The 15591-nt window shown below is 39.6% G+C and overlaps 1 protein-coding gene across 1 annotated transcript in view; it reads left to right on the forward strand.

Moving 5' to 3' along the window:
* The window catches only part of LOC124788082 (MAP kinase-activating death domain protein), a 593942-nt gene that overhangs the window by 198839 nt on the left and 379512 nt on the right, over positions 1-15591 (forward strand). The window contains exon 15 of the mRNA XM_047255179.1: positions 8098-8199. Within this exon, the coding sequence (XP_047111135.1) occupies positions 8098-8199 (102 nt within the window). The remainder of the gene's footprint in view (positions 1-8097; positions 8200-15591) is intronic.

A 15591-nucleotide genomic window follows, 5' to 3' on the forward strand; every position in this document is an offset into this window, starting at 1 on the left:
TATGACATCTCCAATGAGGAAACAAAGTCCCTCCTATTACAAGGTCATGGCTTGTGCAGAAGTCACTAAATCTTTCCCCCCTATCATTCATTTCAGCCAAGCCATGTACCCCGATTATCTGTTCGAAACCCTTGTTGTAATCTCCCACCTTAGCATTTATGTCTCCCATAACAATGAGGATATCTTTCTTGCTCACTTTCCTTACAATTCTCATAGCAGGTAATAGAACTCCTCCTTCTTCTCAATGTCTGATGTCTCTGTGGGGGCATAGCATTGGATGAGCATCATGTTTCAGACCTTCATCTTAAATCTGTCAGTCCTGATCCTACTGAACACAGGTTTCCATTCTAGAAAGCTTTCCTTTGCTGCCTTGGTGAACAATAGCCCAACTCCATTCCAATGTTCCTCTTCCTTTTAACATCCTGAATATAAAAATGTAATTCCATCTGATGTCTGCATTTCACCAAACTCTGGCCACTTCACTTCACTCAATCCCAGGATATGAAGCGTATAGTTATTCATTTCCCTTGTCACTTGTTTCAGCTTGCTACTCTCCCTCAAGGTTCATATATTCCAAAAACCAATTTTCATTTTCCTTTTCATGCCAAAGGTTGTTACCAGTTTATCTATCTGGTTTTGTATTCTTGTCTCGGTTTCAGTAATCAGGTTATTTAATAAGGGTGGGTGACTGGCGCACCACTTCTGATTGCCTTGGTGGGGCTGCCACTTTGTCACCCAGGCACTGACGATTTGCCAGATGTTTGGCATAAGGTATTGGCATTTCGTCCGCACCCCTACCCATGTTTTAATTGCCAGCATCAGTTAAGTGGGGGAAATGGGAAGGAAATGAAAAAGATTGGGCTAGGGATAGGAAAAGGATAGGAGACAAGTTTTTGATAGGCCGTTGTGGGACACACTTGGTCTGGCTCCTCCCCTTTAGCCTGTCTGGCATAGGTGGCCCTGCTGGTAGCTACACTACCACTGGCATAGTCCTCTGGATCTAGAGCATGCAAACCTCCTCACCTGCACAGACAGTGCTACGTTAAGGCGGTACCCCCTGAGGAGGATGAATTGCACGGCAACCAGGTAAACCAGTGAATCTGAACAAGTCCCTGTTAATATAAATTGTAAATGCAAGAAAAATCTTCACAAAATCAGAATTTATCTTGGAAAGCACCACAGTAAAAGAAAGGAAGACTGGTGTAGGCAAACTGAAAATTTGTAAAATTACTCAGAATCAAAATCATTAGAGATATGATAGAAAGAGAGTGAGATGGAATATACCTGTGTAATTCTGCATGCACTCTTCTGTCTTTATGGCCCTAATTTCCTTTTTGTCAGTGTTTCTTTTTTTGCTGTCTTCTGTCTTTTCTATGCTGGATATAAAGTCTTTGTGAATTCTCTTTGTGGGTATGTGATATCAATCCCATCAGTTTTTTCCCAGAAAAATGTGTGTGTGTGTAAGACTATTCTAGTGTTGGGGAAATCAAATTAAGCTATTTTTTTGCATACATAACAGATGTAGAAAAATTTTGATAATTGTTTTGGAGACAAAATAAATGCTGTATCCAAGGTTCTCAGGTGTCCAGCCAGATCTGGTCGTCAAAGTTCCACGATATTTCGGCGAATAACCATTCCCACATCATCAGGTGGTGCTGATGGAATTCCATCAGCACCACCTGATGATGGTGGAACAGTTATTCACAGAAATATCGTGGAACTTTGACGATTGGATCCGGCTGGACACTCGAGAACCTTGGATACAGCACATTCACCAGGAAGGCCTCAGATCACAAAATAAATGCTATTTTGCCTGCACCATACAATTTTAAGAGTTTATCTGAAATATACTGTTTGGAACAGAAGAAATGATAACTGCAGTAGCAAAGCTATTGGACATATGTATGGAAACTAAGTATAAATAAAAGTATAAATAAAAGAGTTGTTTTATCTTAATAGTACTCATTGATTGCCGAGGTAGGCAAAAAAATTTGAACACACACCTTATATTGTGCACGGCCAACTTTCATGTCAAAAACAAACTGAATTCTCCTGTAAATATATTCTTACAAATCCTGAATTGTTTTCAATGAGATTTTATATGAAGTATACTGGGCTATCAGTTACTTTTCCAATAAAGACCTGAATGGGTTGAGAATATTCAAACCCAATTATTGTGGGTGTCAGAGAAGACCTGTTGTTTCACACTCATATTCATAAAAATATTGTTGTTATTTACAGCCTTCAACTTCACTGTCATTATGGAAGAGGTGGTCCATTGTTAGGAATAATTTCTTCAAAACTGAACAGAGTCTATCACTTACATTTCTTCTGTTCTGAGTGGTGTACATAGAAACTGTTTATCCTCACTTGCTTTGGTGGGTATCCAAACCACCAGGAAATTAATACATGTTGCTATAAGTCTTCAATAGATGGACTTCACGAAGTGGAAGTCCAGGAGGTAGTGAAGTCTGTGTAACAATACAACAATCCCAGACTAGTAAACACTCAAGACAGAAAGACAGCTAGAAAGTACAGCAAGTGGTGTGCTGTGCCATGAGTCCAGGCCACAGCCTCAGCAGCAAACAGTTGCTAGTGGGTGGCACCATGTGATGTGCTTATCTTGGTGGCAACTCCACCCAATTGCTCCTATTGCTTCTCAGTACCTACTTCCCATCAATGCTTTGCACTGGGGCAAAGGGCAGAGGGGGAAGGAGGAGGCCCAGAGGCTGGTTTGGTTTTGGGATGAGTCCACCATTGCTGCCCCATCAGTGCCTGAGGAGGATTCAGGGGTGACATGTCACACTGTGGGTGGAGTTGATTGCAGTGATGGACCAGCTGCTCCTGGCCGATCACCACCTTGAACATCTGTTGCCACTACTGCAAATCATGATACCCTGGGTCCATCTGGTATTTCGGCTAAACATCATGAGAGCCAGCATGGTAATACAGTGTGGTGCAGGAGGCATGGAGCCTACAGTGAGCATGCAGGAGGTCAAACAATGTACATGGTTGACACTCAAGCAGAATCTTGGCCGGGCTATGTCCATTGGCAAGGGTGGGTCAGTACATAACCAGGTAGCTGTTGAGTTCATCCATTGAGTTCGCCAATGTCAAAATTTTTGTCATTTACAACTTGAACATTCTGACCAACCACTTGGTTTCTGAATTGGATGCTGAGTGAAGCAGGGAGGTGTCAGGTGCTCAAAACAATTTTGCCTTCAGAAATCCTGGAATGCCGAAGTCATAAATTGTGGTTGTCGTCAACAAAATACTAAATTCTGAAGCCTCAAATTGTGGGCCATTGTCAGAAACCAATGTAACTGGGCCCCCTTCTATAGCAAAGATTGTAGATAAGGCACAGGCCTTAACCCTGGAGGATGTTGACATCTGCACTACGTATGGGAAATTTGAAAGGGCTTGGGTGTCAGGATGGGGCTGTAAGCTAAAATGCTGTGCTGAGTTCAACACCTTGCAAATTCAATAGGTTGTTCATGCTGTTAACAAATCTGTGACAGGATGGGACCAACAACACAGTCAGACACACCTGTGGCCAGTATTAATTGTTCACCTGGTTGGAACGTTGCCAAAGAAGCAGCTTATCTAAGACACTTTTTAAGTTTCACAAATGCTCTTGTACACTTTTCTGACCACACAAATGGAGCACCCTTTTTTACATAAATACTTAAGGATGTGGGAAATATGAGCAGCATTTGGAATGAACTTGCCATAATAATTGACTTTGCCCAGAAAACATTGCAATTCTTTTATGATTCTTAGGCACTTGTAAAATAATAATGACAGTCACATGGTCGTGTGTGGGTGTAAGCCTGTCTGTACTTAATAAGTGGCCCAAATAGTTGCCAAGTAAAATAAAAATGGTAGTCTCATGATCTTGTATGGGTGTAAGCCCATCTCCGCTTATTTTGTGGCGCAAATACTTGACTCTCGGCTGAAAGAAACTAAATTTGGTGAGACGACTGTGTAGGCCATTGGCTTGCAGCCACTCAAACAACACATGTAATTGCACAAGTGCTGCTCCCATGTGGCCCCCATAACTAACAAATCATTCAAATAATTGTCACAATTAGGGATGCCCTGGATGAGCTGTTCTAGATACCTCTAAAAAATTTCAGAAGTACTAGTGACCCCAAATAACTATCTGTTATATCTGTACCTGCCAAATGTGGTATTAATCACCAGAAACTGTTTTGTAGACCCATCAACAGGTAACTGAATTTACACATCAGTGAGATCAACTTTTGAAAAATTCTGACCTCTAAGCAATTTAGTTAAAAATACCTCTTGCCTAGGGACTGGTACAAATGGACATTTGTTTGGGCATTAATGGTAGACTTAAAATAACCACAGGTCCAAAGTGATGCATTAGGCTTTTGTGCAATAACCATGGACATTGCCCATTAATTAGACAAGACAGGAGAGATAACACCTAGATGCTGCACTCTGTCCAGTGCTGCCTTAACTTGTTTGCACAAGGCAAACGGTATCAGATGAGCCCTACAGAACTTAGGAATTGCCAAATGGTTCAAAGAGATGTGTGCCTAAGGTAGGTCCAAATAGTTGTTGAAATTTTTGCACCACACATCTAGCTTTGTTAATAGTATTGCATTAGAAATTAGATTTACCTGATTCTGAATTTGGCACCCAAAAAGTGTGATAGTGTCAAGATAATAAATGTTAGTAGTCATCCAAGAATTAACTACAAGCAAGGTTAATTGCTGAGCTAAGTTTTTGTACTTAGCTTGCACCCTGATTTGATCCTGCAGTAGGACCGACTGGCTGTTGTACATCAACACTTTGTGTGCTGGTCCACACAGCGGCAGGGAGCCTATGTGCCAGTAAGTATCCCCATTAATTAGGGACACAGCTGAGCTGGTGTCCAGCTGGAAGTCTGCCGTCACCCTACTGACATCCAGTTGCAACATGATATGCTGCATCCCATCAGCTGTTGTCCCTGGCAGTGGTGGGATAGCATGCAGCTTGTTAGTAGCCAAAGTTGACACCTGCTTGCTGAAGCAGACACTCGAAAGGTGTCCTGGCTGATGACAAACAACACAGATAATGTTACAGTACAGGCAGTGATGCTGTTGATGATGAAGGCCACACTCTGGACGTGATTTTACAGCATGGCTTGTGCTGGAGTTCTGATACAATAACGGAGAGGAAACTTTGTCAGGAGCCACTGCTTGCTTTGGGACACATTGATGGTGAACAAATCCCTTTCAGCTTTGCGCATTCACTGATGTGGAGGGTGAGGAAGCACCAACCACTGAATCTATTGGCATTAGGTGCACAAGAGCTTGGTGAACCAGATTATGGCCTTGACTGAGAGTCATTAGTTGAGTGACACGTGCAATGGTGATTAGCTACTGAAGCCAGTGTCACCTGACTACTTGACGCTCAGATGATGACCTTGACTGGGAGTCATCAGGTGATCATTGGGTGTGATGACAATTAATACTCCTATCAATGTTGAAACCATAACAATCATCAAAAAGAGCTTGTGCCAAGACAGTAACTTTGTATGCCTTAGCAATTTTCAACACACCACTCGAAGTTGGATGTGAAGTTTCTAAAACCTTTACACTAACCTCATGATCTGGAACCTGGCAGATTATAAAGTCCCAAATTAACAAATGTATGTAAGATGTGTCACACTTGTGAGAGGCAAAATCACACTTGCAAGTGCCTTATAAATCAGCAGCCCATACCTTAGTTTCCTTAACACAGCGATTCAACTTGAATCTAGCTGCAATGAAGTGCATTTGGTGACTAGTATTCAGTCAGCAAACTACGAACTTCAGAAAACTTCAAAGTTTTGGGATCCAAGACTGTGTGTAATTTTTGCACCATTTCATACAATTTACTACTAGATCACAGTAACAGTACATTGTGGCGTGCAGGATCATAAGTTTGATTTTCCGTGCTGTGCAGTTCAAAACACTGTAAACAGACCTCCCAACTCTCACTTACCTCATTGAAAGAAGTGAATGGTAGAAGGAGAGGTGCAGACACAGCAGCTGCCTTCTGTTGTTGATTCTAGAGAGACTGTAACAGCAGTGTGTGCTGCTCCTGCTGCTGCTGCTGCTGCTACTACAACTTGACAAATTCAAGATCTGTGGTTCACTAAACGAAAGGGCATTGTGAAAAATTCCTCATTACTAGTTTTCTATCATGTGTGGTGTTGGTAGAAACATGTATATCGTCACTTGGTCTGGTGGGTACACCGAACCACTGGGTAACAAACACACATTCCTATAAGCCTGCAGTAGACTGAGTTCATGAAGTGAAGGAAACACTAACAAGACTGGGACATAGCAGAGTTGATGAATCAGTACAACAATTACAAATTAGTAACTGTTTGAGACCAGAAACAAGCTAAATCAACTTGGCTGCGCAGTGGTGTGATATGAACAGCTAAAAATACAGCAAGTAGTGAGGGAGCCATGAGCCTGGACACAGGCTCAGTGACAAATGCTCGCTACCAGGTGGTGCCACTTGACACTCATATCTTGGCAGTGACTCCACTTATGGCAGCAGCCTGCAGCTGCTGATAAGTCCACATCTGTGCTAGGCAGGGAATCCAAATCACTGCTGGTTACAAAAACATTGGTCTCATAAATGTTTCTAGGTAACTTTCATGTAATGTGATTGTAGGACTCAGTAAAAGCCTTAAAGAGGCTTAGTAGCAGGTGACGGCTAAAGTGAACAGTGGCTCTCTTCACATATTATTCCCAAACATTACTCAGATAGTTGTAGACTCTTGTTCTGAAATTACTGCAGCTGCCATCAGTGACCAGTTTACTCAGCACTGCATAGCATCTCTCGTTGGGGGTTGTTGACACACAATTATTTCACAATAATTGATCTTTTTCCTTCTTGTATCTACGTTGTTAAAATTGCTAAATCATGATGGTGGGGTGGTATTTACTTCTATCTCTACCTACATGTTCCACAAGCCACCACACACACACACACACACACACACACACACACACACACACACTTGCAGTATTTTATGACACTGACTTTTTGTACATCTAAGTCTAAGTCTTTGTAGGTTACAGTCACTTTGTAATGAAATTAATGATTTCTGGGCATGGTGTGGAGTAGAGCCTTGACTGTATGGCTCATGACTATCTGGCTTCAGTTCTGTATGACCTACTTCATTAACCCTTTAACTGCTCTGGACATGTTAACGTGCACGTCTTTGTACCTGTCCCTGTGTGCTCTGAATGTGTTTACACACGACACCGGTCCTTCTACCTGGCATACGTTCAGAGTGTACCAAACTGTCAGGATGTTGATGCAGATAACCTCACAGAATGGACAGCGACTGATGAAGTTGATGAACTAATTGGCAATGATATTGTAGAAACAGTGATGCAGGGGGGAGTTATTCATCAGGAAGAGGTAAACTTAGGTGACAGGAGAAATCCCATCCCAAATTCAGAAGGGTTCTAGACAATTGTGTTAGTGCTGCAGTACATTCAGTGAACAGGAGGAAGCATCGCCAGCTGATTTCATCTTTTTGTGTATGTGGAGGGTTATTGCACCACAGAAGAAGGCTGAAGGAGGGAAACATTCATCTATCAAAGTCTCTCTCTCTCTCTTTTTTTTTTTTTTTTTTTTTTTTTTTTTTTTTTTTTTTTTTTTTTTATATATATACCCTGTAAGTTTCATCTTTTCTGTTAGGCTTGGCTTTTCACATATGTATGATCATACATTCATACTTGCAGATCATTTTATGTTTCCTATAATAATTTTTGAAGGGTGCAGTATGTACATAGCAAACATTGCTTGTACTATTATGCACTATTTTAGTTTTTGGATGTGTGCTTGCAAAGTTGTTTCATACACTTCATTGCCAGTTTGAGTGTCACAGCGAATTTATTGGCTTTCATAAGCGACTGTAGAAACAACTTGTTATTATACTACAATTAATTTTATTGAAATATTATCTGATATTATTCTCAGAGACAGCACAACATAAAAAACACAAAATAAAAACATAAAAAACTGTAATTATTTGATAGTTTAGTTGTGTCTTATTTGTGCTGAAACTGTTTGTTCCAGATGAAAGTGGTTCTGATTCAGAAGGAGCTGAGAGCACAAGCTCATCATACTCTTCTCTCAGTGACTTTGTATCAGAAATGGTATCATCTGACTTATCACCAAGTAAGTGTGTCACCAGTTAGGCAACATTCTACACTTTTCACAAGCTCTACTGTGCATTATAAGTTTTAAATAAAGTCAGTGAGTGTAGATTGTGAATTTGATTATAATTGTATGTGAAAAATATGTGTTTCAGTATAACAGTTAAACATAATGCTCATCTGCTTTCAAATCTAAACTATCATCCTTATGCAACAACCAATCCAGTGATTTATAAGCTATTTTCAGTCTCTCTCCCTTCTCTCTCTCTCTCTCTCTCTCTCTCTCTCTCTCTCTCTCTCTCTCTCTCTGTGTCTCTCTGTCTATCATTTTTTCTTCTTTTATTTACAATAGGGATTTATTTTTACTTTTAATCCAACAGTACATAGACATCTTATCAGAAATCTCCAGTCATAGAACTCTACATATTTTATACATAGTACTCCTCAATCTACTCTTATTAAATTAACAAATTTGTAAATAAACGATAACTGAAGTAGTGAAACAGCAATGTATGTAAAAAGACCAATATACCTATTAATGATCAGATTATGGAGATGTTACTCTACTTACTTCAAAACAACTTCCAATATACAGCTTATATAACACCTCTTTCATTGCTCCCTTGTTGTCTTCTTTGTGTTTCTCCAGACTATTCTTCTTCCCATCACCAAAATCTACATGCTACTTCTTTCAATAGAGACCATGCAAAAACATTACACAAAAATCCCCATGCCCAATAGTCCTGTCATCCTTTAGTCAGTTAGTTATTTGCATGTTATTTGGATTTGACAACATGCTGACCAGTTACACAATTTCTTTTCTCATTTTTGTCTGTGCATAACACTGTTTTATGTTTAACTGTGTTCAATGTCTCTCTCTTCATCTCTTAAAAAAACAACAAAAAAACACTCCTGTTGCACAAGACACACACACACACACACACACACACACACACACACACACACACACACCAAACTAAACTCGTTCAGAAATTATTCTGTAAAACAGAAGTACTTTTCAAGTGGATATGACTTCAGTTTGTGTTTCAAGTTAATTTTAGTATCAATTGCATTCTTTACATCACTCCATAGTTGGTCAAAGACTTTTACGTTTGAATACCTTACTCCTTTCTGAACTGCACTAAGGCTGAGTGATGAACAGTGTAAATTGTTTCTCCTCTCAGGTTTATATTCAGAATGTTACTGTTTTTTCAAGTCTTTGGTTAATAATTGACAAGAAACTTCATAAGGGGCACTTGTCGGTATGCTCAACAGTGTAAAGAGCTTCTGCGAAACATACTCTCTAAGGCAAAAAGGTGGTGCACCATGGAGGAATTATCTGTATGCGATGATAATCAGTAAATGTGATGTTCATGTACAGACAAACAAATGATTACAATTTCAGAAATATTGGATGATTTATTCAAGAGAAAGAGCGAGTCAGTAATTTGATGGTCCACCTTGGGCCCTTATACTAGCAGTTATTTGGCTTGACATTGATTGATAGAATTGTTGGATGCCTGAGGGATGTTGTGCCAGAAACTGTCCAGTTAGTGCGGCAGATTGTCGAAATCCCATGCTGGTTGGAGAGGACTGCTCATAATGCTCCCAACATTCTAAACTGGGGAGAGATCCAGTGATACTGCTGGTTAAGTTAGTGTTTGCGGGGTGTATACGCCACAGGACAACCAGGAAATCCAGGAAAAATGTGGGAATTTTTTTATCTGGGAGAAATCTGGGAAAAACTCTGGTTATCTTGTAGACCTCTGGCAACTTTCCATTATTTTAGTTTTCAGTTAAATTTTTCTGATTTTGACAGGTAAGAACAGATAACTTATACAAAGAATTTTGTTGCAGAGTAATGGTGCAGCAGTAAAATGTAAATGAGAGAATAACACCAAAATAAAACTTTAGTTGCAAAGAAAATGCACCATTTACAACAACAAAACACAGTGCACACACAAGCGCCTGCTGACAGCAAAATGTGTCAAAGAGTATGCAATACTTTGTAACAACAAACTGCTTTCAACATGTCTTTCTTGTGGGCCTTGTTTTAAGGAGCATGACGTCACAACTGTTCACATTTGTAACAGGTTGCAGAAAAATAGTGGTAGTTTGAGAAGTATAACTTTCAAAGTAAATTTCCCCTTACATGTGAGAATGTGTGATGAATTTTGTAAATCATGGAGTGTTAGCCTTGCATTCAAAACTTAACACAGAGGACTAGCCACTTAGAAAAATTTCAGGCCCAGAAGACCAGCCATTTATGCCATTAATTAATATTTTAGTGGTACATTTGCCATTGGTATATCTTAAAGGATAACATACATTGAAAAAAGACCAAATTTTGAGGTTAGTTTTTCATATTTATTTCAGTTCTTTCATAGATTACAGACTGTGCAGTTAGAATGACAAAAAAAGTATTACATTCCTTTAAAAAGTGTGAAGCATTTATTCAGCCAAGTAACCCATGAAATGCTCATGTGCAGCACTGAAATTTATAATCATGCTTGTCAGAAATATTCAACTGCTGAACCATTTTCGTACTACTTCTCTACCATTCCACTCTTGAATGGTGCGTGGGAAAAAGGAACACCTAAATCTTTCCGTTCGAGCTCTGATTTCTCTTATTTTATTATGATGATCATTTATCCCTACGTAGGTGGGTGTCAACAAAATATTTTCGCATTCGGAAGAGAAAGTTGGTGATTGAAATTTCTGAAATAGATCTTGTCGCAAAGAAAACCACCTTTGTTTCAGTGACTGCCACCCCCAACTCGCCTATCATATCAGTGACACTATCACCCCTATTGCCTGATAACACGAAACGTGCTGCCCTTCTCTGCACTTTTTCGATGTTCTCCGTCAATTGTACCTGGTAAGGATCCCATATCGTGCAGCAATATTCCAGCAGAGGATGTACAAGTGTAATGTAGGCTGTCTCTTTAGTGAGTTTGTCGCATCATCTAAATGTTCTGCCATCAAAGCGCAGTCTTTATTTCGCCTTCCTCACAATATTATCTATGTGGTCTTTCCAGTTTAAGTTGCTCATAATTGTAATTCCTAGGTATTTAGTTGAATTGGCAGCCCTTAGATTCGTGCGATTTATCTTATACCCAAAATTTATCGGATTTCTTTTAGTACCCATGTGGATGACCTTGCACTTTTCTTTGTTTAGTGCCAGTTGCCACTTTTCACACTATATAGAAATTCTCTCTAGATCATTTTTTAATTGGAATTGATCATCTGATTATTTTACTAGACAGTAAATTACAGCGTCATCTGCAAACAATCTAAGGGTGCTGCTCAGATTATCACGTAGATCATTTATGTAAATCAGGAACAGCAGAGAGCCTATGACGCTACCTTGCAGAATGCCAGATATCACTTCTGTTCTATTCAATTGTTTACCATCTATCACTACACTGTGACTCCCTGAGTTTATCGCAACGTAGAAAACATAAATGAAACACTACAAAAGAGGTGACTGCTATTTTTTGGACATTTATACAGAATGAACAGCAACAGGTTAACCAAAGGGATTTTTAAATATCTTTGGGACAAGAAGCCAACAATAGCCTGGATTCAAGAAGATATGAAATATTTGCAAAGAAACAACCTAAGTGAAAAAGATGCAACAGAAACAGAGATTTTCAAGAGGAAAGTGTTAAAAATGGAAGGATTTCAAGGCAAGAGAGAGGGAGAAGAAGACAGGCCCAAAACGGTCTGAGGAGAGACAAAGGATACATAGTGAAAAGATGAAACAATACTGGAGGAAAAAGAAAGAACAACAAAGAAAGAGGCATTGAAATTTGTGCATCGTCCTTAGATGACCCGAACGAAGAAAGAAGAATAATAATTGGCAAGTTGTGAGTAGAACTCTTGCACTGAGGGTTCTGTACAAACTTAATTATGTATGTAGACAGTTCATCCATTCCATCTCGACCATTGATACTTGGAAGATATTGGTCCCAGGGATTCTAAGATTTTTGAGAATGTTTTAATTTTTGCAATATATATGTAACATAAAGTCATGCAGGAGGTGGGTGACCATTATGATAATCAGTAGTTCTCCATTCAGGCTGTCTGGGTTGCAATGGTAAAACTCATTTCCTGCCTGACATTTGACTTTATTGCTCATATGATGCGTTTCAGGATTTATCCCTCATCAGATATCCAGTAGTGGTTAATGCATGTAGATATGGTATTTCAAGTTGTATATGAAACAAACGTGCACAGACTTCACCATTGTGACCCTGTCAGTGTCAATGGAGAACTAATGATAGTTTTAATTTCAGTATGATGGCAGATAACAAATGAAAAAAGAAATATTTTTTCCTTGTGTTGTAATTAAAAGTTAACAGTTTTCAGATTTTTTTCCATTACATGGACCATGAAACTTCACTTCTTGCCAAATTTCATCATTGTTGATCAATGGGAAGTACGGTATAGGTTTTGATGAGTGAGCTTCCGAGTATCAAAATACGTAACATAAATGGCCATACCTTTTGATTGCATTGACTTAGAAGCTAACATTTATTCTTCCGCCAAGGGACCATAAACATTAGTATATGGCATAAATTTCAACTTGATATATCTATCCTTTCCTGAGTGAAACAGGTCTTAACAGGTGGATGAACAGACAGACAGTCTGATAACAAATGACAATTTTTTTCATGTGATATAATTACAGATTTACAGTTTTTGGAATTTTTTGCTTTGGATGTACTGTGAAATCTTCCTTTGAGCCAAGTTTCATTATTTTAGGCTAATGAAAAGTATCCTATAGATTTTACTGAGTGAGTTTGCATGTATCAAAATATGTGACATAAATTGCCATGTCTTTTGAATGCATTGACTTAGAAGCTTCATTTTTTTTACACTGCCAAGGAATCATATGCCTTAGTGTGTGGCATAAGTTTAAACTTGATTTGTGTATGACATAAATTTCAGCTTGATATGTTTACCCTTTCCTGAGGAAAAGGGATTTTTACAATCAGTCAGACAGGCAGACGGACAACAAAGCGATTCTTAAGGGTTCTGTTCTTATCTATTGAGGTACAGAACCCTAAACATGCACTTTTTTATGTAGCTCTGTTTTAGGTTGGTGCATTTTGTACAGAGTTTTTCCAGTATTCTATCACAGAATTGTCAGTCTGAAAAATCTATAAAATACACAGTTAATGCTGCCCTAACTACTTCTTTGGAAACAAAACATTGTCCTGCAATGAGTAACATTAGATGTGGCAATATGCCTACCAGATCTGGTGAAAAGATCATATTTTTCAATAATTTGTACTTCAATTCCCTCAGTTTTCCCCTTCTCAAAGCACCTTTGTGGAAAGGTTTATTGACCTGATAAATGTTGATCTTTTTTATACAAACAATTTTTTCTGTCTAGTAAGCCCAAAAGACTTGTGTACTACTTGCCAAGTGTTGTTTTACCAATGAACAGTAATCCAAAAGAGCAGCCCCATTAGCATTCCTAAAAGTGACCATAACCTTTTTGGCAGATTAAATTGACTGTCCTTTGTTTTCTGCGGGGCAGCCAGCTTCTGCCAACGGATTTGGTTGTTGTTTCATTTCAGACTTGTGTCTGTGGACCCTTGTCTCATCCACAGTAACAAACAGGCACGAAAAGCAGTTGAATTTTCATTGTTTCATTTGTTTGTTGTTGGCTTTCAGCTAAAGTGGCTATCATCTTCCATAAAACTGTCTCATATTTAATTCTTCATGTAAAAGGTGCCTTAGTCTTTTTTCTGTTACCATATGCCCTTGACATTATTCTGTACACATTTCATCACTGACTGTCAAAACTAACCAGGATTAGTTGCCCAGTTCTTATCAAATTTGAATGGGTTTATGGGTGTTAACCAAAAGAACACTGGAGTGAAATGCAAATGGCAGCTGTGTCAACATCAGAATCAACCATGATTGTATGCAGGGGTGGCAGTAATCAGTAATCATACAGCTCGACAGAGGCCAAGGAGAATCCACAATAGTCACATTCCTTACATAGTAAAAGTTGAGATATTCAGGCATCAATCTAAAGTGGCCAACCAAAACATTATGACCGCTGACCTACGATCAATATAAACCTGTCCAGGGAATAGCAACATCACCTGGTGAGGAACGACTGCTAGTCAGATACAAATGCGGTGCATGTAGTATCAGTGAGTGTGCTGTCCATGTGTACAATGGGGAAGGCGTGCAGCCTATCTGAGTCTGACTGAGGGCAGATTGTGATGGCCTGGAGACTAGGCACAAGCATTTCAGAAACTGGTCAACTTGTTGGGTTTTTGAGGAGTGCTGTGGTGACTGTCTTCAGCACATGGTAAAAGCAAGGTGAATCTATGTCCATACATCATGGGGTTGGGCAGCCATCCCTCACTGTAGATGTTGGATGTTGTAGGCTGGGCTGATTGGTAAAACAGAACAGGCAGCAAACTGTGGCAGTACTAACATCAGACTTTAATGTTGGGCATGATACAAATGTGTCTGAACACACAGTGCACTGAACTCTTCAAACGATGGGCCTCCACTGCCAACGACCCAGGAATATGCCAATGTTATCAACATGACATCAGCTACCGTGTCTGAAATGGGCACATGACCATCAGTACTGGACGTTGGTGCAGTGGCAGAGCATTGTATGTTTGATGACTCCCAATAAAATCTTCAACATGCCGATGGGAGAGCACTGATCCATCATCTTCCAGGGGAACACCTCCTTGACGCTTGTACTGCGGAGAGACAAGCTGGCAATGGCTCCATTATGCTGTGGGGAACATTCATGTGGGCATCCATGGGTCCAGTGGAGCTCTTACAAGGTGCCATGACAGCAAAGGAGCATTGTACACTGATTGCAGTCCACATACATCCCTTCATAACAATCATGTATCCTGATGGCAGTGGCATTTTTCAACAAGATAATATCACCATGTCACAAGGTCAGGAGTGTGGTTCGAGGAACACAGTGGCGAGGTCCAATTGATGTGCATGTCATGCAACTCGCCAGATCCGAACCTGATTGAACATGTCTGGGATGTGACTGAACCTGGTGTCAGAGCTCGTCTGCCCCCTCCCCAAAATTTATGGGAATTTGGTGATTTTTGTATGCAGATGTGGTGCCAACTCCCACCAACAACTTACCAAGGTCTCATTACTTCCATGCCATGATGCATCACCACTGATATCCATGCCAAAGGTGGATACACTGGCTATTAGGTAGGTGGTCATAATGTTCCACCTGATAAGTGTATTTGATTGTGTAATTCATGAATCACATGATAAAAGTCATACTTACTCTTATGTTATTACTGAATGCAATACATTACCATATTTAGCTGGGTGTGTTGTGTTTTCCATTTTCTTTACTGATTTCATATGAACTCGTTCCTTGCCCTTATGTCTT

The sequence above is a fragment of the Schistocerca piceifrons genome, chromosome 3 (genome assembly GCF_021461385.2).
Source record: "Schistocerca piceifrons isolate TAMUIC-IGC-003096 chromosome 3, iqSchPice1.1, whole genome shotgun sequence".
In the NCBI taxonomy this organism is placed as follows: domain Eukaryota; kingdom Metazoa; phylum Arthropoda; class Insecta; order Orthoptera; family Acrididae; genus Schistocerca; species Schistocerca piceifrons.